General features: G+C 41.3%; 1 protein-coding gene and 1 pseudogene across 1 annotated transcript; both read right to left on the bottom strand.

Annotated features, from left to right (window-relative positions):
• Positions 1-284: 284 nt before the first annotated feature.
• LOC146693145 (polypeptide N-acetylgalactosaminyltransferase 17-like) lies at positions 285-18,226 on the bottom strand (annotated as a pseudogene).
• Positions 18,227-21,030: 2,804 nt separating this feature from the next.
• LOC146693144 (uncharacterized) lies at positions 21,031-24,386 on the bottom strand. The gene is made up of 2 exons (XM_085478912.1): positions 23,873-24,386; positions 21,031-23,730 (listed from the first exon to the last, which is right to left on the bottom strand). Exon 2 carries the CDS (start codon positions 23,683-23,685, stop codon positions 22,957-22,959), a length of 729 nt encoding a protein of 242 aa, XP_085335038.1. The 5' UTR covers positions 23,686-23,730; positions 23,873-24,386; the 3' UTR covers positions 21,031-22,956.
• Between the last annotated feature and the right edge of the window lie 3,476 nt (positions 24,387-27,862).

The following is a 27,862-nucleotide window of genomic DNA, read 5'->3' as shown; positions in this document are numbered from 1 at the left end:
GATGATTTTGAGGACTAATCTCACAGCATGCCGAAAATATTTTGACCACAACCATGAAAATGGATGGAGCAGTTAAAAGGAGAGCAGGCCAGCATGGTAGCTCATCTTTGCTGTCTCTACCTTATTTATAGTCCAGAAAAGCAAAATAAAGCATGAGTTTAGCAGCAAAAAATTACAAACAAGCTTGAAAATAAAATTAAACTGAAAAAAATAAGCATACTAATTAAAGTATGACAAATTTAAAGACTGCAGATGTATCCTAAAACACAGTAACAAAGCACAACCCAGGAAACCAGTTGTTTATTGGAAGACAATCTTGGGAGCAAAAATCCAGCTGATCACACTTATGCAATTTAATATATGACATCATATACATCTCAGTACGTTAATAATTTCAGCCTTTAAGGCCTCCTGCATTTCCACTATTGGTACTTTTGTGCATTCCTGATTCAATCCTCCTCTCTCGTTCATGTTCCAACCCTTTGTCCAAAAAAGTGCTTCCTATGTTTGACTAGGTTTTCAGTAGTTATGGCACACAGCAGTTAACCAAATAAATTAACTTAGCGCAAAGAAACTTTGTACCCAACTGCTTACAGTACTTCATGCTACGAGATATATTGCATCTGATGCTACAGAATGCTTGGTGGAAAAATAGCAATAAAAGTCAGAATCCATAAAACATAGAAGTGAGATTTAGCCCAGAGTCCTTGTTGGGGTGATTTGAAAAAAAAAGTACACCAAGTAATATTTTTAGCATATTTTTCTTCAAATTATAAATATTTACAAGGATTTGAATTTTCTGAAAAACATAAGAATCACTTTTCAGGCATTTTTGCTAAACTGTGTAAAATTTTCTCCTGTCACGAGTAGCCATTCCTTAATTTCTAAGTACCATAGACCAGCGGTCCCCAACCCCCGAGCCATGCACTGGTACCGGTCCGTGAGTCGTTTGGTACCGGGCCGCGAGTGTTGAGGTTCAGGTGTGCAATTTATGGTTTACCGGGGGTTTTTTTCTTCGTTTTATCGTTCATATTTATTGTTTTTATCGTTACCTCAGTTCCCCTGTGTCTTTTCCCGTGTGTTATGAACACATTTTAGTTATTTAGGGCCGGTCCGTGGCACAAAATGAATGAAATATTGCAGAAAGACTGATGGAAGATGGAAACTTTTTTTCCCCTTCACATAAGAAAGAACACGCTTTTGGTCGATTAAATGTCTACTAAAACTTAAACACTGTAAAGAAGTGGCACACAGGAATTATGGCAACATCACATTGAAAGTTTGTAAAATTCATATAGAGAAATGGTCCTCATGCTAAACTTTCACCACGTTGAATGTCCATGTTTTTAAAAAAAAACTAACAAAAACAAAAAAACATCAATTGTTTCCAAACCACCTCATCACTCGTCTCCTTAAAGCCATCTATTTTTGAGTCTTATTTCAAAAGCTAAGGAGCCCCCGCATCATTGATTGTCCACTGGCCAAGGTAACGTCAGGTGACAGCTCTTGGAAATAGCCTTTGTAATTGGTCCCAATGAAACTGGCCAGGCGATCACTGCTTCATAGTGTTCTTGATGGTCCACCTCTGCCCCGAGCAGGGCTGCAGGACCAGCAGGTGGCCGGAGTAAACATTAGCCGGCACCACCTCCAGACAGCGTCCAGTAGCCCGATTTATGATCGATTCGTTCTGCAAGGCAGAAGGAGATACAATACTTTGGTTTTAACAGATTTCACAGATGGTCTGTGAACAATGCGTGATGGTGACAGAACAGTATGTAACCAGACCGGGCCTTATGTGAACTGTTGCAACCTCTTTCTTAAACAAATGGCACTAACTTTTTACCTTACATCTATATAAAATAAGTAAGGTCTCCCTATTTCCCTAAGACTTCTACGTCTGCAGGACTCTTCACTGCTTGTCCTGCTGTGTGACAAAGAATCGATGTGGCAGAAGGTCTGCAGCATCACTGTTCAAGCTCTCCTCTTCCCGTGCTACAGGCTGTAACTCTTTAGTTTTTAAAGGTTACCCAAACAGAACTAAAAGACCAACAGAAAATTGACTTACAAAAGGTTTTTCACATTAAAAGAAAAAGAGAATCAATGCCAAAGTAAAAGGTATATTGAGTCGCTTGTTACCCTTTAAGCAGTCTGGGTTTAGTTGTCTTAAGAGGACCCCTTATTTTCTAGCATAAATATAATTTTACAACAGTTATTGTTCATATTAATCATAGCCAAAGTCTCAATTTATGTGCAAATAATCCCCGTTAACCAGACTGCTTTGATTTCAGTAATAGCAGAGATGATATCCTAATATAGTCATCACAAACAGACAGATCTATCTGTGAAGTCCTACTGGCCCCGGTGTTAAAACCTTCTGTTTGTGAGGGTTTTAACACAAAGAAAGGTGGCTTCAACGGAGGTATTCGGAATATAAAGGCGGTTCTGTCAGATAAAGCATGAACTACGGGGCTGCAGCAATGCTGAGTATGAGAGAAATGAAGATTCATGCAAAGCTACTCTCATATTAGAGTCCAAGAGAAAAAAGAATGGACCCAGACATGAGCTCAATAGGTCCCTTTTAAAATCTGACATATAGATACTTTTCCTCTCAACTCTATGCCAGTAAATTTTAGTTTCTCTTATAAACACTCAGTTATATCATTGAAAAAGAGATTTCTTTACACTTCTGACCTGAGAGAAATGCCATGTCTTCTGTTTCACGTTGGTCACCTTTTCACAATTGAGGAGCTGAGGAAAGTTGCTCATCTGATCGTACACCACACAACGAGTGTCCTCACCAGTGCTGCCTAGGGGTCCCAGAAACAGCTGACCTTCTTTAGTGTAGCGTCCTAACTAAGAGGAAAACAGATACGTCACACATACAGTAAACGGAAAGTTACTGAACTGGCTGAGTGAATACTCTTCTCTTTATTAGCTAACGATGAAATAAGTATGTGATGATGTACAAGTTGAAGGTAACCTGGCAGGAATTTTCCTTGATTATGCAAGCTGTTGGGTTTTTTTTTTGCTGCTTTGAACAAGAGGATGGTGTTGTTCCCAATACTGCTGAGAGGCAAAACATGTCTTTGTTCTTCACTGAGTGCTAAACACAAAGATTTTCCTGTACATCACTGCTAATCACAGTGTTGTTTCAGCAGAGTTCTAACCCACATATAGCCCTAACATTTTATATACACCAAATTCTGCAGTTTTCTCAACTTGACAGAAAGAAAAAGCAGAAGTGAGTCAGATTCTTCCCGCTCTGTTTTCTAACCTTTGTGTCTTTCACTTCAGCTTTTTCGTTCAGATTAATAGTAATTTCCACTTTAGCAGTGCAGATAAAACAGTTCCTTTGGTTGCATCTAGCTCTGAGGCTTTGAGTGTGCTGACGATAAAGACTGATTGGGAAATTGTTTATATCGCATTCTGTTCCTAACAAAGCATGAATAGTGGTTGCAATGCCTTGCAAAAGATATAAAGATAAAGCTTTCCATCAACCACCCAGTCAGCCCAGTTTGGGTCTTTTTGCAGAGTAACTGCATCCTGTTTGCAGTACATCATACAAAAGTTAGGTGATTTAACAGCGTTTGGACTCAAAATCTTAAAAAATCCCACTTGTGGTCCCTAGATGTCACTGCTTCTTCTTAAGAACAGAGTATTTATTAAAATGTTTTTCTAGTATCTTTGACCACTACAAGTTACATTCATCTTTTCACAGATATTCATATCGCACTTTATTTTATGCACTTATGTGCTTTATCTGTTTTGCATACACACCTACAGCCAGTCACCATTTAACCTAACGTGCATGTCATCGGACTGTGGGAGGAAGCCGGACTACCTGGAGAGAACCCACGCTAAGACACCATGGGGTCGCTTTTATCTCCGTGGAAGTGCAAGTGTGAAAAACTGGTGGTCTAATAAAAACTGAAGACTTTTTGTTCCATCAAAAGGATAACTTTAAAAAATGCAACTGAAGCATGTCTTGTGAAGAAAGTGTGATGCGGCTGTTAGATTTGTATTGTTGATTGTCATTTATGCTTAGAAATATTTACTTATATATGCTTAGAGTTTTGTAATTAATTGTAGATTGGTAGAGGTTTTGATCCTTGATAGTCTGCAAACTGTGTGTGTATTAGACAGCACTTTGGGAGCATGAGAGGTCATACCGTGTTTTATTGTTTTATGGTAGGATTAACGTAGTTGCGTCTGTTCTAGTCTAGTCTTTGTTTAGATGAACTGCAGGACTTCCTCACCGTGTTATCTAGGATGAACCATCTAGGGTGAGGGGGAGGCTACCCTCTTCCTGACCAAGGATGTTTGACCCTTTGATCAGCAGTCCACACACACACACACACACACACACACACACACACACACACACACACACACACACACACACACACGCACGCAGTAAGGATGGGCGGACATGTCTCAGCCTCCACCACTCTCAGCACTGGAGCCCCCCAGGGGTGTGTTCTGAGCCCCCTGCTGTACTCTTTGTACACATATGACTGTGTGGCCACTACCAGCTCCACCACCATCATCAAGTTTGCTGACGACACCGTCGTGGTGGGCCTGATCTCTGATAACAACGAGACGGCCTACCTGAAGGAGATTAGGAATCTGGAGAACTGGTGCCAGAGGAACAACCTCCTTCTAAACGTCAGTAAGACAAAGGAGCTGATAGTGGACTTCAGCACTAAGCAGGAGAGGAACTACCAGACCCCCGTCATCAACGAGTGCCCAGTGGAGAGAGTGGACAGCTTCAAATACCTCGGAGTTCACATCACGCAGGAACTGTCATGGTCCTGTCACATCAACACCGTGGTGAAAAAGGCCCGTCAGCGTCTCTACCACCTCAGACGCTTGAGAGACTTCCAACTGCCCTCCAAAGTGCTCAGGAACTTTTACTCGTGCACCATAGAGAGCATCCTGGCGGGAAACATCTTAACCTGGTTCGGGAACAGCACCATGCAGGACAGACGAGCTCTACAGAGGGTTGTGCGGTCAGCTGAGCGCACCATCCGCTCCGAGCTCCCTGACCTGCACTCAATCTACAGCAGGCGGTGCTGGACCAAGGCCAGGAAGATCGTGAAGGACCTCAGCCATCCCAACAACAGACTGTTCTCTCTGTTGAGGTCAGGAAAGCGATTCCGCTCCCTGAAGACCAACACAGAGAGACTGAGGAGGAGCTTCTTCCCGCAGGCGATACGGTCTCTCAATCACACCACCACACAGTACTGACCCACACATACAGTTCTTACACACACACTGGACTTTCTGGACTTTGTTTTTGCACAACACTGGTCACTATATTCTTCATTTCCGGTTAATACTTGTACAGCTGCTGTTATTGTGTATATATTTATTTATATTTAGATTTCTTCATACATTCTTATATAGTTCTATACTGTGTATTGGTGTATTTTGTTGTACAGTTATTTTATTTTCAACTTTAATTTATATATTTTATCTTATTCTTCCCAGTTAAATTTACCCTTCATTCTAATTTGTGTTGTACAGTTATTTCATTTTTAACCTTAATTTATATTTTATTCCTTCCTAGTTAAATTTACCCCTTTTTAATTTTTCATATTTATTTCCTACCTTATTCATAGCCTTTCCTTTTTTGTTTTCTTTAGGTCACGAGCAGTTGTCCAAGCATTTCACTACATATCGTACTGTGTATGACTGTGTATGTGACAAATAAAATTTGAATTTGAATTTATTACTCTTTGTGTGTATGTAGACGTCATATGTTAACGAACTTATGCATATTCATGTAACCTCAATAAAAGGACAGTGGTACGGGAGGACGGACGAGAGCAACTGGGGCCAAGCGAAGGAACGGCGATTGTCCGGTTCTCTCCCGTGCACGAGTAACATGAAGCTTGCCTACTTCGTGTCTTGCTTTGCAGTGTAATTATATTGCCTTTAACGTTCCAGCGGATGGGTTCAAGCTACAAACCTATCAGCGGCACTCATTTTTCCAGAATTGAATTGAAATTTTAGCTCCTTTAGCATTTTACCACTGAAGCCTTGACTTTCTGCCTAAAGCACCTGTTTACCACTGTGAGCTAAAAAGAGAGGCCCTTAGGGCTGAAGGGATGAAGAGCTGACACTGGCTGACTCAGGGCTTCAACACAAAAAGTGCAAGACACAATTTTATTCTGACAGCAGAACTCGCTCCTTGGAGGATTTCAGCTGAGCCTGTGATTGAGACACAGCTGCAAATCACATCACCGGAGAAGCTCACTGTATGTTTTCATGAGAAAGCAAAGCAACTGGAAAAAGATGGAGTATACTCTTTAGTATGGTGGTGAGGAAGAGTGTTGTACCTGAGGACCCCACCCATGGCATGGGTGCAGGGTGGCTGTGTGGTTCTCCTTCACACCCTGATCCATACACAGGTGGCTTGCTTTAGAATTGCGGACCTTAAATACACAAAAAAAAAGAGTCAGACTTAATTCATAAAATATGAATATTCCCCAAAATAATTACCGATTAAAAATGTATAAAGGCTAAAAACAAGGATGTGTCAGTGTGGATCAGACAAAGTTCTAAATCTCATTTATTTTCTATTAACAGCTGAGAAGATGTGGATGTACATGCTGTCTGAGTCCCTGCTTTCTTGTTATATTTTGGTCTGTGGAGGAGATACAAGTTTCTTAGGACTTTGTGTAAGTATCATTTATTTAATTTCAGTGGTTTAATTTGTACATCAGATCTTACATCTACAAACTTACTTTTTCCTGTGTCTTTGTCCTTCATGGCTCACCTCACCGTAGAACAGCGTATCGTTGTACCTCTTCATCTCTGGGTAAACGTTGTCTAGGTACCAGTGAAAGCTCTTACATTGCAGACTCTTCCTCAGTGCAACCCTCTGTGATATGTCTCCGTAATCAATACCGTGGTTCTGCAAGAGCAAAGGAAGTTATTATGCCTAAAGTCTCTACATAAATTGTGGAACCAAAAGAAAAACTGTTTGGCTCTGAACATGGACATCTGATAGTCACAAACAGACAAGCATGACTGACAGCATCCTCTCTAAGAGAGGTCTTGGTGCAGAAAAATGCCGTTCTCACCTCCATGGGGATGTTCCAGGCCAGGTAGACATTGGACTTGTACTCATCCATCCAGACCTCTGCCACACGCAGGGCATTAAGGCGTGTGTGGAAAGCTATGTTACTGTGGTAAGGTTTCTTCATTCGTGCAATATGAGCCACTCTGGAGCAAGGCAGCACCTCCATACTGCCTCCACACAGCCACACCTGTGGGTAGTAGGAGTATGAATTAAAGCTCACAATAATATACTGCTGGCTGCTGGGCAGCAGGAAATATAAATAGGCAGATGCACAGTCGCCGCGATGTCCTGATTTATAAAGTCAATTACAGCTAACAGCTGGAGCATAGAGCACCTGGAAGGACGTGTTTTCTTTGTGCTGGAACTAATGAAAGCTAAATCTGTACATTTAGAAGTCCTTCTCGGTTTTTCTTCTTGTTTTCTGTTATATAAAAAATATCTAATTGTTGCTTTTATTCATTTTTTTCTAGCCAACCTTAAGGGGCATCAAGAGGAGCTGAGGTTTTCGGCACTTCAGCACTGGGTTAACTTTTAAGCTCCAACTGTGAGTATACATACATAAATGCATGTTTTTTTACTTATATTGTTTGCTGTGACAACGTATCATCCAGAGCACTCTCCCAGTCAGCGAATACACCATGATGATTCCAGGCATGTCATTAAAGATCAACAAGAAGAGACGGTCAGAAGCACAAGTCATGCTTGAAGATGTGGCCAAAACATCTTCTACAGTTCACCATGCTATTTCCCAGCTTTGATGTAGGACAGCGGGCCAGAACAATAAGACATGAATGCTAGCATAGCCCCAAGAGCTACACAACAACAGAATAAAAAAAGAAGCATAAAAGCAAGCAGTTTACACAATCATAAAAGCATAAGACAACAAGTGAGTTTTGAGTTGGGACTTAAAGAGAGAGATGGAAGAGATATTTCTTAAATCAGGAGGTAGGGAATTCCAGAGTCGTGGAGCAGAGCAGCTGAAAGCCCTGCTCCCCATGGTGGCAAGACGGGGGGAAGGGACGGAGAGAGAAAGGGAAGAAGAAGATCTAAGACATCGAGATGGGGCAGTGATCTGAACCAGATCAGAGAGATATGGAGGAGAGAGATGATGAATAGCCTTAAATGTGTACAAGAGTATTTCTTCTTCCTGACCAAGATTCGTTCCTTTTGTTGCTTCTCATTAACAGAGGTCAAAGAAAGTATAATGATAAAGTGGAGAACTACTGGACATCATTCATTTTTGGTGCTAAAGGTTTAAGAATTAACTGCAGCAGAAGAGCTTCACCTGCTTGTGAAGTGGTTTAGAAAAGAAACCTCAGAGCATGAAGGTTGAATCAATTATCTCCTCATACAAACCACCCAGCAGCTGAGCTGAAAATGATATCAGAATGGCTAGAACAATGTTATGGTGCATCTAGAGCTACTGAAACAGCTCTTAATGCAAAACTTTAAAAAAGAGCTTTTTGACCTAGCAGACTTGCTATTGAAGAAATAGGAAGCTGAACAAGATAACTTCCTCCCAGGATCCTCTCTGGAAACAGCCAGTGGTACTCATCCCTTTTTCCAAAAGCTTCTACACAACCTCAGGAAAAATGGACATGCCCAAATAAGGGCATCATGTAGCTACAATCTCTAAGTTGATCAGTGGTGGAATCCAATGACCTAGCTGTAATCCTTACTTCATTCACAATGATAGCCATCAAAATCAGCAGGTCAAGACTGAGGTATCCTCTGCAGGTTTGGAGAACAAATGTGCAAAGCCAGCAACTGACCAATTAGGAACTATCCCAGCCACAGAAAAACACAGCCCTTAAACAAACACAGAGGCTTCAGAGGAAAACCCCTTGAAGAACAGATGAGAACAGGACATGGTGCTGTGAATTCATTCATGCAGGACTGTGAGTGAGATCAAACCACTGGACCCTGAATTGACCTCTCACTGTTAGGTAGAATTGTTGTGCACATCCACAAGCTTCAAAAGGAGATTAACTGCTCTCATAATGAATAATTTACCCAGAAAGTGGATCTCGGCAGGGTACTCACAGAAGAACTGAGCATCAAAATGGAAAAGAAAGAAGATTTAAGACACGTTAGGCATGGTTGTTGTTGACAGAAGGACTGGTCTGAGTATTTTGGAAACTCCTGATCTACTAGGATATTTCTGTATTACCATCTCTAGGGTTATCCCAAGGGATGGTCCAAAAAAGAGGAAATATCCAATGAGAGACAGTTCTCTGGGTGAAAATATCTTGTTGATACCAGACCCGACCAGAGACTGCTTTGAGCTGACAAGAAGGCAACAGTAAAACAGATAACTTCTTCTTAAAAACCACTTTTGCATTACTTTGAACCGTGAACCTTGAAGAATTTGGGCTAGAGCAGCAGAGGACCATATCAGGTGCTACTCTTGTGAGCTAACAGGAAAGTCTCCACAGTCAGGGGATCTCAATCAGATAGATCACGAGATTCCCATCGTGAATGCACAGCTGACAAATCTGCATCAACTGCATGAGGCCATCATGCCACGATCAATCTTTGAGGAATGTTTCCAGTACTTTGTTGAATCTATGCCATGAAGAATTAAAACAGCTCTGAAGGCAAAAGAGTGTCCAACCTAATACTGACAAGGTGTATCTAATAAAGTATCTGCTGAGTGTGTCCAACCCACGAGCCTTCTGCTGTGAACATAATGAAGACATGGATATCCAAGCTATCTGAACCCACGTCAAAGTGATGTGAGCGTAACAGAAACTTCAAACTGACAGGTCGCCAAACAATTGCACAGATGCAACCTATTTCACTCCTGACAAACATTCCTACTGGATAAAAAGTAGGTCCGTCAGTCTTTCTTCACACTGGGAACAATATGAAACATGTTCCATCCACAGATAAGGAGCACTACAAACAGAAAATGGGCACATAGGTTTTAAAGATAACCTATGTGTTTCTGTTACCCAAGGACACGGGTGCTAACCAACAGAGGGTATGCCAAAAAAAAACATTTTACTGCTCTCTGCCACACTCTAAGATAAATAAGCAGTACTATGATTTCATGTAAAAGATGTTGGACAACAACCATGCAAAATTGCCCCATAGAGGTGCTGATATCTACCGCTTAACATTCATTATCCCAAGAATCCTGTTAAAACCCAAACAGTCATTGATTCAAGTGCTTGTTATGAAAGAGTTTCTCTGAATGAGGGCCTTCTCCCTGGACACATCCAAACAATCCTCTTGTAAGGGTTGTAGTGAAATGTAGAAATGTTGTTGTCGCAGGGCAACTCTGGATATGTGTCCCACTGCTTTGTAGTAAAAGAGGAACAGAAAGAAATGTGGTTCTTGAGATGTGACATTGTGGGCTAGATTCATGTCTTTGCTAATACTTCATCTCCAGCAGTTGTAATATATTTATAGGTGCGTTGAAGCTGAATTTTAGCTGTTTTATTGCATCTGTACACGTTTACTTATCTAGACTTAATTTTGGGGGGAATCTTGATATTTTTGATGACAAGATATAAGAACTTTCCATTTCAGATTCAAGTTATGACCAAGTCAACTCAAAGACAAGGCAACCGTTTTTGTCTTTCTAAAAATATTTGATTGTTTAGCTTGCTGGATAAAAGCCAACACACTCGGGTTGTGAAAATGTTTGACGTTATTTTTTCAGGAAAAATCTAATAACCTTGCAGAAAAACAAAAGACTCTCCAATCTCTCAAAATGTACAGAAACAAACTCCAACCTTCCTGCTCTGCTCTACGTGACCTATTTATCTCCATTGCCCTGCTGTGAGCTGCTCACACAGGACTGGTCCTCCAGGACTCTTAATGGGGCCTCATTTATCAGTGGTGCCACGCTACGGTGGCCACTGCTCCACTTAAAACCTACAGGGGTAAAGAGGGAGCAGGAACAAGAGGAAACTGGGTGACACACAAACCCTGATGCCTAGTTCGATGTTCTCCCCTCCGTAGACGTCCATGCCTGAGTCGAGTAGACCGAGTTCTCCAAAGTAGTCCCGATTGGCCACAAAGGAGCATCCAATCATGGCAGGCGTCCTGCAGCCAGGAAAACACACTATCATGTGACACTGAGCGTTTGCAAACACCAGAATGTGTTTTTTTGTGGCTTTATCTGATGTTTATTTTGGAGTACTTTTCTACAACCCAAATCTCCACTATGCAAAGTTTCACACTTTATATTTCAGCCTATTATGTGGAGGGTAAATCTAAACATTTTTGTGCATACTCATGCAATTTATTCTTATTTTTAATTAAAGAATGGAAGGAAATCCAATTTAACACAAATATATGGGTGATAATCAGATAATTAAAATCCTATTTTCACCACTCTCTAATTTAGGCTGTAATTTTTTTATTGCTTTAATGAAGTCTGGTTTCCCATCAGGAGCTTTTTTTCTTGTTTTCCCCTAATCTTCCCCAAAACTAAAAAAAGAACTTGGTGGCAGTTTTATTGAAAATCTTAAAGAAGTGGAAAAAAATACATCTCAGAAGTGTGAGATCTGTGTTCACGTTTAAATGGGAGAAGCTGGCATACCTTATTGGTGCAGACATGTCTCCCTCCTCCCACCACTCTTTGGGTGGATTAATGTACATGCACCACAGTTCCCAGTTGTAGCCATGGCCAGAGTTCTCATAGCGCTCCACCTCAAAGGTATCGTGCTTGATGTTGTCGATTGACGGCAAGATAATCCTCTTGTGGTTTTCTTTTATTCTAGCTAGAACTGGTTCTGCCCTGAAAAAAGTGCAAACACACACACACTCACACATTTAGTTGACTTTACTTTGTGCAGAAACAAAGTTTATAACATCTTTTAAGAGCACCACTTTTTTCATCCACTTCAGTCAAATAGAAAGTTCCTTGTGTCGTCCCAGTTTTATCACTAATTCTGTTTGATTCAGCCGAGTTGAGCTCTGCAGGGGGCAGTGAGAGAACTGCACGGTATACCTTAAGTTATGCACTGAGCTCGAAAATGAGATCCACAAAAAGACATCAACAGGATGTGGCAGTTGTCTTAGCGGGGTTAATAAGGTCCCTCATTGCATGCTAATTTCTTGACAGTATTTAGCCTTTGATTCAGTTCACCACCAAGCGCTCAGCTTTTTTGAATTAGTACAAAACCTTCATTTTTTATGGTTACTAAAAATTTACTTTTACGACAAGTTCTCCAAGAGGGGTCCTGTTTTGGTGTGTGTTTTATGTGTGCTTGTGATGTTTTTTTTTAAATAAAATCCGTTCAACCTGATCCCACAGCCTCAAGTGTCTCATTTTAAAACTTCTCAGGCGTGAAATAGCTTGGCTCTTCCTTTTATGCAGCTTCAGCTATCCTTTGTCTTCTCTTTCCATGGTTTCTTTGCACTTTGTAGCACTCTTTTAACACTGATACCCAAAGCTCTATTATTGTCATTGTTGTTATCATGAATAAGTTATTCCAATGTTCATACATTTGGCAAAGATATGTTTTTTTCCAGATTTAATTTTGAGTACATGTCATTTTTGTTTTTGAATGCTGTGTTTCACTTTAATTTACACTAAAATAAGCCTTTTTCCAAATACCAAAAATTCACTCCTGACTGTTAATAACACCGTGCTTCCCGCTAGATGATAGGACCCACTCACCATGATGGGGTGAACTCCACATGGGCATCAAAAAATCCTGTCACCTCAGCAGTGGCTACCTTCCAACCCTCGATCCTGGCCCTGATCAATCCCTCTCTCTTTTGGTTCCTTACAATCTTCACCAGGCCGGGATAGCGTTTGTTCACATACTCCTCCAGTGGACCTTTCAGTTGCTCTACAGTTCAGAAAATGAAGATAACACATCAAACAAAACAAGTCAGAAATGCTTATAAAGACTGATCTTTAGTTGATCTTTGAATCTGCCGTTTAGCTTATAATCTGCACATCTATCCTTGAACAGTCTGCCAGCTGGAGTTTTCCAGTATTTGATCTGATGTCAGGACTAATAAAGCCTGAAAAGAATATATCACCATTGCAGCTAAGTTGGCGAGTTTAAGAAGAATCCCTACATGCTAAAGAAAGTGCTTGTATTTTTTTCTTAGCTTCTCTAACATCAGATCCATTGCAGCCCTCTTTACTGAAGAAAGGAGGAAAAAAAGAAAAATGCTGTTCCAGAGTCCCCTCTGGCAGCAACAATCAAAGCCTGACACATTATGCCTAGCTTGCATAATTATTTTCATGCAATCACAATAATTGGAATTCATGTCGATAAATATGAAAGGACAGCAGAGTGAGCTTAAGCAACCATTCCCAGTATGACAACTCTTTTGTCTCACTTCTCTCACTGGCAGCCTGCACTCCTTTATAAACCGCACATCAAGCCTTAGTATTGGTTGTGTGAAACAACATGATAAGAACACAAAGGGCAACCCACTAAGCACTAAATGGTAAATGGCCTGCATTTGTATAGCGCTTTTCTAGTCCCTAAGGACCCCAAAGCGCTTCACACTACATTCAGTCATTCACCCATTCACACACACATTCACACACTGTGAATGTGTGTGTGAATGCCCCAGGGCAGCTGCAAGCTACATTGTAGCCACAGCTGCCCTGGGGCGCACTGACAGAGGCGAGGCTGCCGGACACTGGCGCCACCGGGCCCTCTGACCACCACCAGTAGGCAAACACGGGGTTAGTATCTTGCCCAAGGATATTTGGCATGCAGCCAGGAGGCAGCCTGGGATCGAACCACCGACCTTCTGATTAGTGGCTGACCTGCTCTGCCACCTAAGCTACAGCCACCCCACTAAGCAGTGTTTTTGATTTTTATTTTAGGCTGTCCAGAGACAAAGAACTAAAAAATATTTAATATACAGTGGGGCAAAAAAGTATTTAGTCAGCCACTGATTGTGCAAGTTCCCCCACCTAAAATGATGACAGAGGTCAGTAATTTGCACCAGAGGTACACTTCAACTGTGAGAGACAGAATGTGAAAAAAAAATCCATGAATCCACATGGTAGGATTTGTAAAGAATTTATTCGTAAATCAGGGTGGAAAATAAGTATTTGGTCAATAACAAAAATACAACTCAATACTTTGTAACATAACCTTTGTTGGCAATAACAGAGGTCAAACGTTTACTATAGGTCTTTACCAGGTTTGCACACACAGTAGCTGGTATTTTGGCCCATTCCTCCATGCAGATCTTCTCGAGAGCAGTGATGTTTTGGGGCTGTCGCCGAGCAACACGGACTTTCAACTCCCGCCACAGATTTTCTATGGGGTTGAGGTCTGGAGACTGGCTAGGCCACTCCAGGACTTTCAAATGCTTCTTACGGAGCCACTCCTTTGTTGCCCGGGTGGTGTGTTTTGGATCATTGTCGTGTTGGAAGACCCAGCCTCGTTTCATCTTCAAAGTTCTCACTGATGGAAGGAGGTTTTGGCTCAAAATCTCACGATACATGGCCCCATTCATTCTGTCCTTAACACGGATCAGTCGTCCTGTCCCCTTGGCAGAAAAACAGCCCCATAGCATGATGTTTCCACCCCCATGCTTCACAGTAGGTATGGTGTTCTTGGGATGCAACTCAGTATTCTTCTTCCTCCAAACACGACGAGTTGAGTTTATACCAAAAAGTTCTACTTTGGTTTCATCTGACCACATGACATTCTCCCAATCCTCTGCTGTATCATCCATGTGCTCTCTGGCAAACTTCAGACGGGCCTGGACATGCACTGGCTTCAGCAGCGGAACACGTCTGGCACTGCGGGATTTGATTCCCTGCCGTTGTAGTGTGTTACTGATGGTGACCTTTGTTACTGTGGTCCCAGCTCTCTGCAGGTCATTCACCAGGTCCCCCCGTGTGGTTCTGGGATCTTTGCTCACCGTTCTCATGATCATTTTGACCCCACGGGATGAGATCTTGCGTGGAGCCCCAGATCGAGGGAGATTATCAGTGGTCTTGTATATCTTCCATTTTCTGATGATTGCTCCCACAGTTGATTTTTGCACACCAAGCTGCTTGCCTGTTGTAGATTCACTCTTCCCAGTCTGGCGCAGGTCTACAATACTTTTCCTGGTGTCCTTCGAAAGCTCTTTGGTCTTGGCCATGGCGGAGTTTGGAGTCTGACTGTTTGAGGCTGTGGACAGGTGTCTTTTATACAGATGATGAGTTCAAACAGGTGCCATTCATACAGGTAACGAGTGGGGGACAGAAAAGCTTCTTACAGAAGACGTTACAGGTCTGTGAGAGCCAGAGATTTTCCTTGTTTGAGGTGACCAAATACTTATTTTCCACCCTAATTTACGAATAAATTCTTTACAAATCCAACCATGTGAATTCATGGATTTTTTTTTCACATTCTGTCTCTCACAGTTGAAGTGTACCTCTGGTGCAAATTACTGACCTCTGTCATCATTTTAGGTGGAGGAACTTGCACAATCGGTGGTTGACTAAATACTTTTTTGCCCCACTGTACCTATGAAAATATACTCACTGTATATATATATATAATCAAAGCATTTCTTTAGCAAAGTGCACATACTAGCCCTTTTTAAGTTCATTGACATATGTGCACTCAAACAGGCCCAATGAGATTGAGGGTTATACCCCAATTATTTGTGTTAGGTTTGTAAGCTTTTCCAAATGAATACAGAAAATCAGCAAAACCACCATAAAGAAAGCTTATTTAAATAAAGCTGATATTGGGAGAACAAAGCCCAAGGGGTGGAAAATGAGTAAAAAACCTGTGAAGCAGAGAATAACATGAGGGACTGTTGCAGAGCGCATGAGTGAAACAAGCTCACAGATGAGCTGACAAAGATTGGCAGAAATCACTTTAGAGCAGCCGGGTAATAAGGAACAGGTGAACATAGAGTGGAGCAGATAATTACGAGCAAAAACCCAAACAAATACTTTCAGACAATCCTAAAGCTCTTATTTAGTTGCATAGAGCCATGTGTGAACATTTTGTCTTTACATTTTGCTTCCAAGGAACCGAACTGTCTTTTAATTCTGTAATTTATTTCACGTTCTTCAGGCTTTCTGAAGGTCCTTCAAATTTTTCTTTGGACATCATTTTATTATAATTTTCAGTGCAGTCCTTTATTTGTTTGTTCCTATGAATCATTCACACATAATAAAGGCACCTAACTCAAGGGACAAATTCGTTACTGGCACATTACCAGCAGCTTGTCACAAATACACAATTTGTTTCCTGCACAAAAAATGACAACGATAACACACCAGCAAGGTGATTACCAAAGAGCTATTAGCCAAAAACTTGACATATGTCAAGAAACTAAACAAGTAGAGGACAAAAGAACTGGCAGCTTAAATAAAAACATCTACAGCAGACGAACAGAATTTGAAAGTTGTGTCCTTAAGAAATAACACAAAACTGACACACAACCTGAGCGATGCATCTGGCATCTTATGTTTGCAAGTTTCAGTAAACTGCTGCATCTATTTCCCATTTTCCTAGCAAAATACAAAGACATGATGGCTTATTAGCTCATCCTATCCTAAATAACCACTAATGTATGCCAACTATTGTCACTGCTACACTATCAAAAGCTGAAAACAAACATAAAAAACATACAAATTCATCACCACAACAACACAGTTGATAAATAAAGAAATACAGAAGCACACATGCAAATAGAGAGATGACATAAAAGTTCTCACTCAGCTCCCTGCGGTGCTGTTTTAAGCTCCAACTCACTCTAAACAACACCAACGGGGGTCTACTGCTTCCTGAGCATCAACGACCGCGCCACCTTTTTAAGATAAGATAAGATAAGATAAGATAAGATAAGATAAGATAAGATAAGATAAGATAAGATAAGATAAGATAACCTTTATTAGTCCCACACGTGGGAAATTTGTTTTGTCACAGCAGGAAGAGGACAGTGCAAAGGTTATTCACTAGTTTCAGTTTTATAATAATATAAAACTTAATTATATAATTATATTCAGGTTACATGACACTTATTGTATAAGATAATTATTTCTGGGATGCTGAATGACAATTTGATGTGTATTTTGTTGCTTTCAGTAGAAATCCTGCTGATGACTCAGTGGATTTTAGATGGAAATTCTGTGTTTCACTCACTATAAACCATCTTCTAATCAGAGGGCGAAAAAGCCACTCTTCTTATTTGGTATTAGCTGAAGAAAATATTTAATCTATACTGACCGTCATCGCTGTTGTCGTCCACCAGGATGACCTCCTTGAGCAAGTGTGTGATTGACAGCTGAGTGGACTGAGCGCAGGATCACCGACAGAGCCTCGTTGACGAAGATGAAGATGAGGGAGATTTGGGGAAGGTCTCTTGAGTAGCTGACCTTTCTACATCTGTAGAAAGACACGACACAACACCTGTAAACTACTTGCATTAAGTAATACGAGGTGCCAGTGGAGCACTAGAGTGATGGTTTGGGAAAAGTAGTCTACAAAGTTATACAATTAAAAAGACAATCATGATTTTGTATTGATGAGCCCATTTACCATGATTTCTAACATTTCTGATCAATTGAATGTTGTATTAAATAACAAGGAATATGCCTTTCTTTTTAAAAAATGAGGACATTTCTCAGTGAACCTTAATTTTTGAGTGCTCGCATATTTAATTTTGAATTTGTAAAAAAGACTAAACTACCTCCATAGAGCTGCTGACGTCTTGTTCAATGGGGCTGAAAGGCAGAGCAAGTGCTGCTTCCTGTTCAACTATAATCACAAGGATTTATTTTCCACATTGGCCTTTTAACTGCATGTGCTGTTTCAGATAGAAACCCTATTTTAAACTTGTTTTGTTTAAACAGCTCTAATGAAGCGGAAAGCGGCAGGGTGAGGCTTTGGCTCTAAGTTTAGCACATGTGGGAAAGGAAGGGGCTTCTTTTATTGTCTCCTTTTCACGTCTTTTTTTCTTTTATCGATTATCTTATTTCCTCTGTGAAATAATAGCTAATTAGAAGTTATTCTATAACAAATCCAGTGTTTTCAATTCACGAGGTTGGAGAACACTTTTTTAGGGTTTTTGGCAGGAAACCATTAGAAAACAGAAGGCAACATTAACAAGATTAACCACGAAGAACTGGGACATTTGTCACCTTTTTTCTCCTTCTGATACAATATTGCAAAAGTCTTGAGGCATCCTCATTTCGTTATATTCTGCTGGGAAAATGGGAAATAGGCAGAGCAATTCACTGAAACGTGCAAACATAAATGGAAATACAGTACATAAGGCAAAAATGTACTTGAAAGTCAATATTTGGTATGGCCACCTTTACTATCGAACATAGCCTGGACTCTCTCTTTCCGGAACACACTGCTTTAATAAATGTTGAGGTCTGGGCTCTGGGGAGGCCAATCCATGACTGATCTAGGTATACGTTTACTGCATTCACCGTGTGTTTGGGATCATTGTCGTAATGAATAAAAATATGCCTTTTCCAACTAGATGCTTTTCAGCTGGGACTGCATGATTAATGAAAATCTTAATATCTGGTTCATATTTCCATCAGCTTTCTCAAGATTCCCAACACCACTGGCAGAGCCTTCATCGTGTTTTACAGATGGATGTAAACACCCTCTGTTGGAGTCATATCAACAATTATTTGAACCAAAAATGTCAAATATGAATTCATAATGCTGTAAGACCTGTTGCCACTGATATAGTCCAGTTCTCGTGTAATTTACCATACCTCAGCCTTTTCTCCCTGTTTCTCTTCACTAAAAATGGCTTCCTGACAGCCTTCCACTGAGACCGTTTCTGATGAGGCTTCAGCAAACAGCAGATGGATCCATTAAAGGGCCAGTGCATCTCTCAGGTACTTCAAGTCTTTGCTTTTCTTTATATTTTTCTACATCTTAAGGACATGATTTCCAGATACAGTTCATCTGCTGTACAGAGTTATTTAGTCCTGCTACTTTTCCGGTTTCCTCAATTTTTTTAAGGACTCACAGCACGCCAGATTTTTGGGAACCACCTAGTTGGTTCAAAATGTTATTTTTACCTATCAGATTTTGTTATCTTTTAGATTCTTAAAGTGCTATGCTGTGGTGTGCTGGGGGAGCAGCACAGCAAAGAAGGACTCATCCAGGCTGGAAAAACTGATCAGGAAGGCTAGCTCTGTGGTCGGCATGAAGCTGGACACCCTGGTGACAGTGGCAGAGAAAAGGACACTAAAGAAACTGATGGACATTATGGACAATGCCAGGCATCCTCTGCACACGGCCATTAACAACCAGAAGAGTCTGTTCAGTGACAGGTTGCTTCTCCCCAAGACAAGAACTAACAGACTTAAAAACTCCTTTGTCCCACACGCCATCAGACTGTTTAACTCCTCTCTGGAGGGGAGAGGGAGGGGAAACAGGAGGACAAAGGAGGGGGGAACAACTAAGCTGTAGTGCCTCTTCACCTCACTGTGCAATACCTTTTGTGCAATACTTTTGTAAATAGTCAACAGTGCAATAGACCTCAATACTCGATACTTTGGGAGCCATAAACATCATTAGACCAGTGCACATATTGGTAAATGGACTGGTTCTTATATAGCGCTTTTCTACTCTTCTGAGCACTCAAAGCGCTTTACACAACTTGTGCATTCACCCATTCACACCCATTCGCACAAGCACATTGTTCTAGGTGCTTTCTAAGTAACATTCACACACATTCATACTCCGATGGATGCATCGGAGAGCAATTTGGGGTTAATATCTTGCCCAAGGATATTTGGCATGCAGACTGGGGGAAGCCAGGAATCGAACCACCAATCTTCCGATCAGCAGATGACCTGCTCTACCGCCTGAGCTACAGCCACCCCCTTATTGTCTCTATTGTGCTCTGTCTTGGTTGTTGAGTTGACTAATGTGGAAATAAAATTTATCCAGCAGTAAACCTGAGTTTGCGGTGAGGGAAGCATCTTGTACAGTACAGCACTTTCCAGCAGGAACTTCGATAGAATGTAAAATAAAACATTTTGTGTATTTTAAAATGACATTCAGTGTGTTTTTGTTGTTGCTGCACTAATCAACCACTTACTACTAACTGCAATGGTAGTTTATTGGATTGGAAAGTGTGGCGATGCTCGCCACCTGGTCTCCCTTCTTGCTTGTTGGTGTGGGCAGGTCTCATTTGTAGGTGCTGAAGAGCTGCTGTGGCTCATTTCCATCAGTGGCACTGGCAATACCTGGGCTCATTCTGTCAGTGAGGTAGTTGAAAAACCCCAGTTGGGTAAAGCGTTTGGGGGTTTTTGTTAACAGACATGCTTATCTATTTAGTTGGTGTTATTTTTTTCAGCTAAATTTTTTAGTGCAATTAGCACTTTCAGCATCAATCCATAGCAATGTGTTGTATTTTTCACATTGTCTGTGTGTAAAATACATATGTAAGCATAGATTACACAAAGGATCCTGCACGCCAAGCTGGATACAAATAGAAATCCCTGGAAACAATTCTTTCTGCGCTTAAGAGCAGCTTCCTATTGCAACGCTGGAGGATTTGTCACCATTACTGGATACGCTGCAGAAGCACAGCAAAGCAGTGACTGTGTGGAGTCGAAAACTATTACACCAACTACACTACACAGTCACCCACATTACCCCAATCACTGGCGTGTTTACACAACAGAGACGCTGAGTCTTTGTTACGGGCGCCAGCCACTGTGGCCTCGTTGTGTGGACACAGAGAGACCTTGCTGTGACTCGCGTCTTCCCTGCTGTGGATTTCTGGAAACCGCGCTTAAAGAAAGCACAAGACTTCTTTCGTAAAATGTGCCTTCCTGAACTTGTTGGGAAATACTTCTCGAAACAACGTGCTGCTCTAAATAGCCTGTAATGTTTCATGTTGTGGTTAAAGATTGATGACAGCTGTGTGGTGCGATGTAAATAGTTTGCATTTCATTTTTATGTGATTGCTGTGTACATGTGAATAGATCTATAATAAAGAAAAACAAACAAATATACTATTCTTTTTTGTTTTATTAAAACAACTTCACACAAAGTACAACTATTTACAATGTACAGTACATCCAAAAGAACAGCTTTAAGAATACTCAACAGGAGCAAGTGTCATTTGGCCCTGGTTTGACAACAACACTGGGGCACATATTAACAAAAACACAGCAAACCTTAACGATCTTATCAAGAAGTGTTGTGTCTTCAGCCTCACATGATAAGAGTAATCAGACTGTGTGTAACATTTTGAACTTGTTGCGCAAACTACCTATTACTCGCTCAACATGAATTCTCAGGTGGGCAATTGCTCTCGTTTGTTCAACGTCCCTTGCATCAAGTTGACAGTAGCCTTTTGTGAAAGCTGGAATCTTGACCTCCGCACACATCATTCCTACAGCATCTCTGATGTCAAAGCCTCTGTCAGCCAATACTACGTCCCCTGGTAACAGCTTTTGAAGAATGCCACATCTCTCTATGATGTGTTTATCTGATGCACGACTAGGGCTGGGCCATATTATACCATTCACGGTAATACCGGTATAATGTTAGGCAACGATAGGAAAATGAAATATCGCGATAGAATGGGAGTAAAACGCGCATGCGCAGTGCCTTTGTTTTCATACGCACATGGCCGATTGTTGAGTGAAACAGATGAACCAGAATTGGTTTGTAAAAATGGTGCAACTTCCGTGATGTGGAACTGGTTTGGTGTTTGTCTGTCAGATACACGACAAAGCACATTTTTTTGCAGAACATGCAAGCGGTCGTCGTTATTGTCGTATTTGTCGGACTAAGATGCTCTTAAATCTGGGAGTAATCTGGGTCCTAAACTCCGTATGCTTCAGGTCAAACAACACTGCAGCATCACTGAGAGTTAAAAACTGTCTAAATTCTTTCATCTTTAGTAAAACGATCAGCATTGCTGCTTTACCAGGTGTAACTATAAAGTTTAACTTCCATGAAAACAAAAAGTTATTACATTTAATGGAGTTAGAAGTTAGCAGGAAGCTAGCGGAAGTTAGCTCGCTAGTTTCGCTAGTTACCTAAGCATGATTTAGCATGTTCTGACTGAGAGATTTCTGAAAAAAATCAAACGTACAGCTCTGCTATCACTTCCAACATAAATGAAGACAGGAAACTAAACAGCAGTGACGTTTGTAGGGTTACTGAAGTTGGGCTAGCTGGTATATAATGATGTGCTACGTGATCGCTAGCGACACAGCTATGTTAGCATAACATAAACAGTGAAGCTGGAGGACGAACACTAACACTTTTCCACTTATAAAAGTTAACGTGAAGGTTCTTCATGGTTAGAGACAAATGCAATCGCATGGCAGGATGCTGTAAACGGACCAAACTTCAGTCAGGAGAACAACTGAGATAATCTATCCACAATACCAGGTTAGTCATTAATATACTGCAACAACATGGGAATAGAGCAGCTGCCAGAGAATTCAACATTAATGAATCAATGGTACAGAAGTGGAGGAAGCAAGAAGAATGAGTTTAATAAAGTTTGATTTATCTGACTGCTTTGTTTCGCTTAATGTGCCTTATAATCCCGTGCACCTTATGGTCCGAAAAATGCGTACTGCACACTGCAGTTTAATGTTGCAAAGCACCTCTTTTTAACTTCAGTGGATATTATACATGGTTATGCTCAGGATATGTCAGCCCATTTCTACTGGAAATGCCTTTTGGTTAAACTTTCAGCAAGGAATTTGCATTTGCACTGTTACATTTTTATAAAGCTTTAATGTACATAAAAACCAGCTTCTTGTTTAGGTGAAAATAAATGGAAGGTTGTCTTTTTGCGCTAGTAATGTTGTGGAGTTGTATTTTGTCTCGCATCAATTATATCGTCGGTTATATCATTATCGCAAATTTTCAAATATATATCGTGATAAATATTTTTGGCCATATCGCCCTGCTCTATGCACGACCCCCCCATCCCCTGGAAATGAAAGAAATAGCTCCATGGGGTGTAATCCCGATGAGGTATTTTATGGTCTGTGTACCCTTGTAATGAGAGTATGTTTGTGCGCGTGCCTTTAAATTAGATGGTCTTTCTGTTCGAATCTCAAAACAGTCAACAATGATTGCTACTCGTTTTCCAAAAGTTTCAGTAAACTGTGGAGGCATTGTCGCCTGCAGACAGTGCCTCTCAGGCCAGTGCACCAGTGCTCCTAAGTGGGCATACAAAACATCAATGGTATCGGTGAAGACAGAAGACAGTGTTTTGTGCGACACATGGAATAGATGACAAAGATGCTGGACTGGAAGATCAAGTCTCAGACGCATTAGTGTGAGTAAGAGCATTTGGAAACCTGTCAGTTTCTTCGGTATTGGCAGGAAATCTTTGACAGTGTTGAAGAGGGACATTAAGACTGCATAACAATATAGTCCAGTGTAATATCTTACTTTTTCGGTATCGTCCTTTAAGAAAGTTTCATTCAGCTCTGTCTTTTGCAACTGTGCTCGAAGCAGTCTGTTCTCCTCCAACAGCCGGTTTATTTCTGCTCTGCCCTGTTGACTGCACACACAGTCCTTCGTCTGCCCTTCAGCTTCCGTGACGCTGTCACTCCCATCACCACTGTCCACATTTGCAGCTGGTACGTCAACCTCCACTTGTCCAACACAACTGCTGTCCACTGCCTCCATGACATGGTTGTTGTTCTTCTGTCAGACCTTCATCGATCATCAAGCCTGTAAGATAAAAAATAGTGCATAGACTTAAGGTTAATGTACACCAATATTCCAATGACAGGTGTGTGATTCATCTTTAAGTTATGTGCGGATTAGTGTACCATAAGAGCAATTTAGTATGTTTTCAGAGGGGGGTGTTTACCTGCAATGGGTGCTCTTTTTCGCTTCCGTTGCATACGCCTTGCGTGCCGGTCCGAGTCTGACACAGGTTTGTCGTCGTGCCCCATGTGCAGTGTTGGTGCCCAGTCTGGATTTGTTACATCCATTTCATATGCTGGTTTGCCTGCAATAATGCCAAATCAAAAGCTACTCAGTCGACATGACGTGGTTCTGCAGCATCACACATTAGCATGTTTTATCTCATTATCTATGACCGCAGCGCATTGAAAAAAACCCCACTAAAAGCCTTTTGGTTTGGTCCTTTTACAGCATCCTGCCATGCGATTACATTTGTTCCTGACCACCGAGAACACTCACGTTAACTTTTATCGAGTGGAAAAAAAGTTAGCGTGTTTATATTGTGCTAACATAGCTGTGTTACTAGCGGTCACGTAGCACATCATTATATACCAGCTAGCCCAACTTCAGTAACCCTACAAATCAATCAATCAAGCTTTATTTATAAAGCACTTTTCATACAGAAAAAATGTAGCACAAAGTGCTTTACATAGTTAAAAGCAGCCCACCCCACCCTCCAACTCACTCCCCACACTCTCAATACACATATATCCCCCCACCCCCACCCACACACACACATACACACACGCGCACACTTAAAGAGTAAAAATTGGGCTGGGCTCGCATGAGCCAAGTGAGGAAACATTATAACAGAGAGCCGTCTGCACCGGGAGCCGGTCACAGACCGCAGCCTCCGGGCTGGGCACACAGCCGGAGGGAGGCCAAGGAGCCCCCCAACCAGGCTGAGAGGACCCCAGAGACCAGCAGCCACGGTCAATAACAGCCCCGGTGCAGAGAGCGCCCTCCGAGGAAACACTGGAGATATGACGCAATACGATATATACAGGGTAAAATGATAAAATAAATAAGAACAGGATACAATATAAATATAAATATAAATAGAGTAAGAAGATTAAAAAATGAATAAGAATAAAATCAAAAAATATTAGGTAAATCCTAAATTAATAATAGAATAACAGGATAGAATAAATAAGCATAAAAAATAAATAAACGCTAAGTAAAAGCTAAATTAAAAAGGTGGGTCTTGAGCCTGTTCTTAAAAACATGTACGTTCTCTGCGGCCCTGAGCTCCTCCGGCAGGCTGTTCCACAGACGAGGACCATACCACTGAAAAGCTGCCTCTCCGTGAGTATGTGTCCTGACTTTAGGGACAATCAAAAGGCCAGTACCAGAGGACCTCAGGGTCCGCGAGGGTTCGTATGGTAAAAGCAGATCTGAGAGATAAGAAGGCCCAAGACCATTAAGACATTTAAAAACCAATAAAAGAACTTTAAAATCGATCCTGAAACACACGGGGAGCCAATGCAGCGATTCTAAAACCGGTGTAATGTGGGCCCGCCCTCTGGTCTTCGTCAGCACACGAGCTGCCGAGTTTTGCAAGAGTTGTAAAGTTGAAATATTCTTCTTAGGAAGACCAGAGAGCAGGGCATTACAGTAATCAATGCGACTGGCAATAAAAGCATGCATCAGCATCTCCGTGTTGGCCCGAGAGAGAATAGGGCGGACTCTGGCTATATTTTTTAGATGATAAAATCCAATTTTGGTTACATGTTTAACATGTGGGATAAAACCAAGCTCAGAGTCAAAAATAACACCCAGGTTTTTCACTTGTAGCGAAGGACATAGTGAAAATGCCTCTAATTTAGACAAGAGTTTCTCTCTCTGAGCCTCAGGACCGACAATTAAAACTTCAGTTTTGTCCTGGTTAAGCTGTAAAAAGTTTTCTGCCATCCAAGATCTTATATCCAAGATACAGTTAAAAAGGGCATCCATTGGTCTGGTGTCATCAGGAGACACGGAGATGTACAGCTGCGTGTCATCAGCGTAACTGTGGAAGTTCACTCCATGCCTCCTGATGACACTGCCGAGAGGCAACATATACAAATTAAAAAGTACAGGGCCTAGAACCGACCCTTGAGGCACACCACATGTCATTTTATGGATCTTAGAGGAGCATGTATCCATACTCACCATAAAAGATCTGTCAGAGAGATAGGAAGTGAACCAGTTGTGTACAGCACCAGAGAGGCCCACCATGTGTTTTAGTCTGTTTAAAAGAATAGCGTGGTCTACTGTATCAAAGGCTGCGCTTAGATCCAGCAGCACCAGGACTGAGAGCTTTTGGGCGTCCCAGTTACATCTAAGATCATTTAAAACCTTTAGGAGAGCCGTCTCTGTGCTGTGGTTCACCCTAAATCCAGACTGGAATATCTCCAGGATCTGTCTATCATTGAGAAAATCAGTAATCTGAGTAAAAACAAGTTTTTCTAAGACTTTACTTAAAAATGGTAAGTTGGATACAGGTCTGTAGTTATTAAAATCATTACAATCCAAATTGCTCTTCTTCAGAAGGGGCCTCACCACCGCCGTTTTAAAGGCAGCAGGGAAGACACCCAACTGAAGAGAGCAATTCATCATGTATAAAAGCTCAGCCTCAAAAAATCCATAAAGTGTTTTAAAGAGTGAAGAGGGGATTGGATCTAAAAGACATGTGGTGGGTCTCACTGTGGAGAAAACCTTCTGAAAGTTCTCAGCATTAACCAGGACAAAGCTGTCCAGTGTCTCCTCAGGTACAATCGAGCCCTCAGATGTGTTTACAATCATATCGCGATTAGATAAAATATCAGATCTGATGGCGCTGATCTTTCCCCTGAAGTGGTCTGCAAACTGCTCACAGAGCGAGTCTGTGGGGGTTCTTTGGGAGCTGTTAAAATCAGGGTTAAATAAATGATCTATGGTGGAAAAGAGGACCTTGGGATTATTTTTGTTAATACTGATTATTTTGGCGAAGTATGAATTTCTTGACTTCCTTAATGTATTATTGTACATTTTAAATTGCTCGGAAAATATTTGATGGTTGATATTATTTTTATTTTTCCTCCATCTCCTTTCTGCTGCCCTGCAATTTCTTTTGAGTTTTTTGACTTCTTCGTTTCTCCAGGGTGATGCATGTTTTACGTTAATCTTTTTGGTGGTGAGTGGAGCAACGGAGTCAAGGCTTTTCTTCAGTTTGCTGTTAAAATAACTAAAAATCAAATCGCAGGGTGCAGGTAAAATCACAGGGGGGCATTTGACTAAAACCCTGGTAAAATTTGCAGCCACTGTCACTGCTGTTTAGTTTTCTGTCTTCATTTATGTTGGAAGTGATAAGAAAGCTGTACGTTTTAATTTGTTTCCAAAACCCCGCAGTCAGGACATGCTATATTGTATTTAGATAGAAGCTAGCGAGCTAACTTGCTGCTAACTTCTAACTCATATGTCATAAATTCCATTGTCATGGGTGCCTGGATGTTTAACTCAGTTGTTACACCTGGTAGAGCAGAACGCTGATAATTTTATTAAAGATGAAAGACTTAAGACAGTGTTTTAACTCTCAGTAATGCCACAGTGATCATTTGATATATGGACCTGCAGCAGAGTTTAGGCCCAGACACGGCTAGTGACGTCAGACTCAACAATCGGATAGTGATATGAATTACTTTAGAACTCACCGGAGAGAAAATGCCGCGAGCAAACCAACAAAAAGCTGGGGATTGCACGGAACTCGATATCCGCTCGTCTCACCGCTGCAATCCATGCCTGGCGTCTTTGTTTGGTGATATCGGATACATGGGATCCCTCACGTTGCCGCCAGGATGGAAAACGATTAAAAGATTAATCCAGTTTCTTGCCTTCACGATCGTGAGATCTAACATTGCAACCGACTACACACGTACCACCATAGCTGAAGCTGTATCCTTTGTCTGGCCTACTGTGATGGCGGCAGGGGGCGCATTCTAAAATGTCATGTGACAATCTGATTCATGAAGAGTGATGATGTCACAAGGACATGTGATGATGTCACAAGGACATGTGATGATGTCACAAGCACATGCCTTTGAGCCTTTTCTATAAATAGGGGTCAGGAGCAGCAAGTTTTAGTCAGTTTGTTCGC

The sequence above is a fragment of the Copadichromis virginalis genome, linkage group LG14, assembly GCF_057382275.1.
Source record: "Copadichromis virginalis isolate Kocher_CV1m ecotype Utaka linkage group LG14, C_Virginalis_male_GT1.1, whole genome shotgun sequence".
Taxonomy (NCBI): Eukaryota; Metazoa; Chordata; class Actinopteri; order Cichliformes; family Cichlidae; genus Copadichromis; species Copadichromis virginalis.
This window is presented reverse-complemented; position numbering and strand designations above follow the sequence as displayed.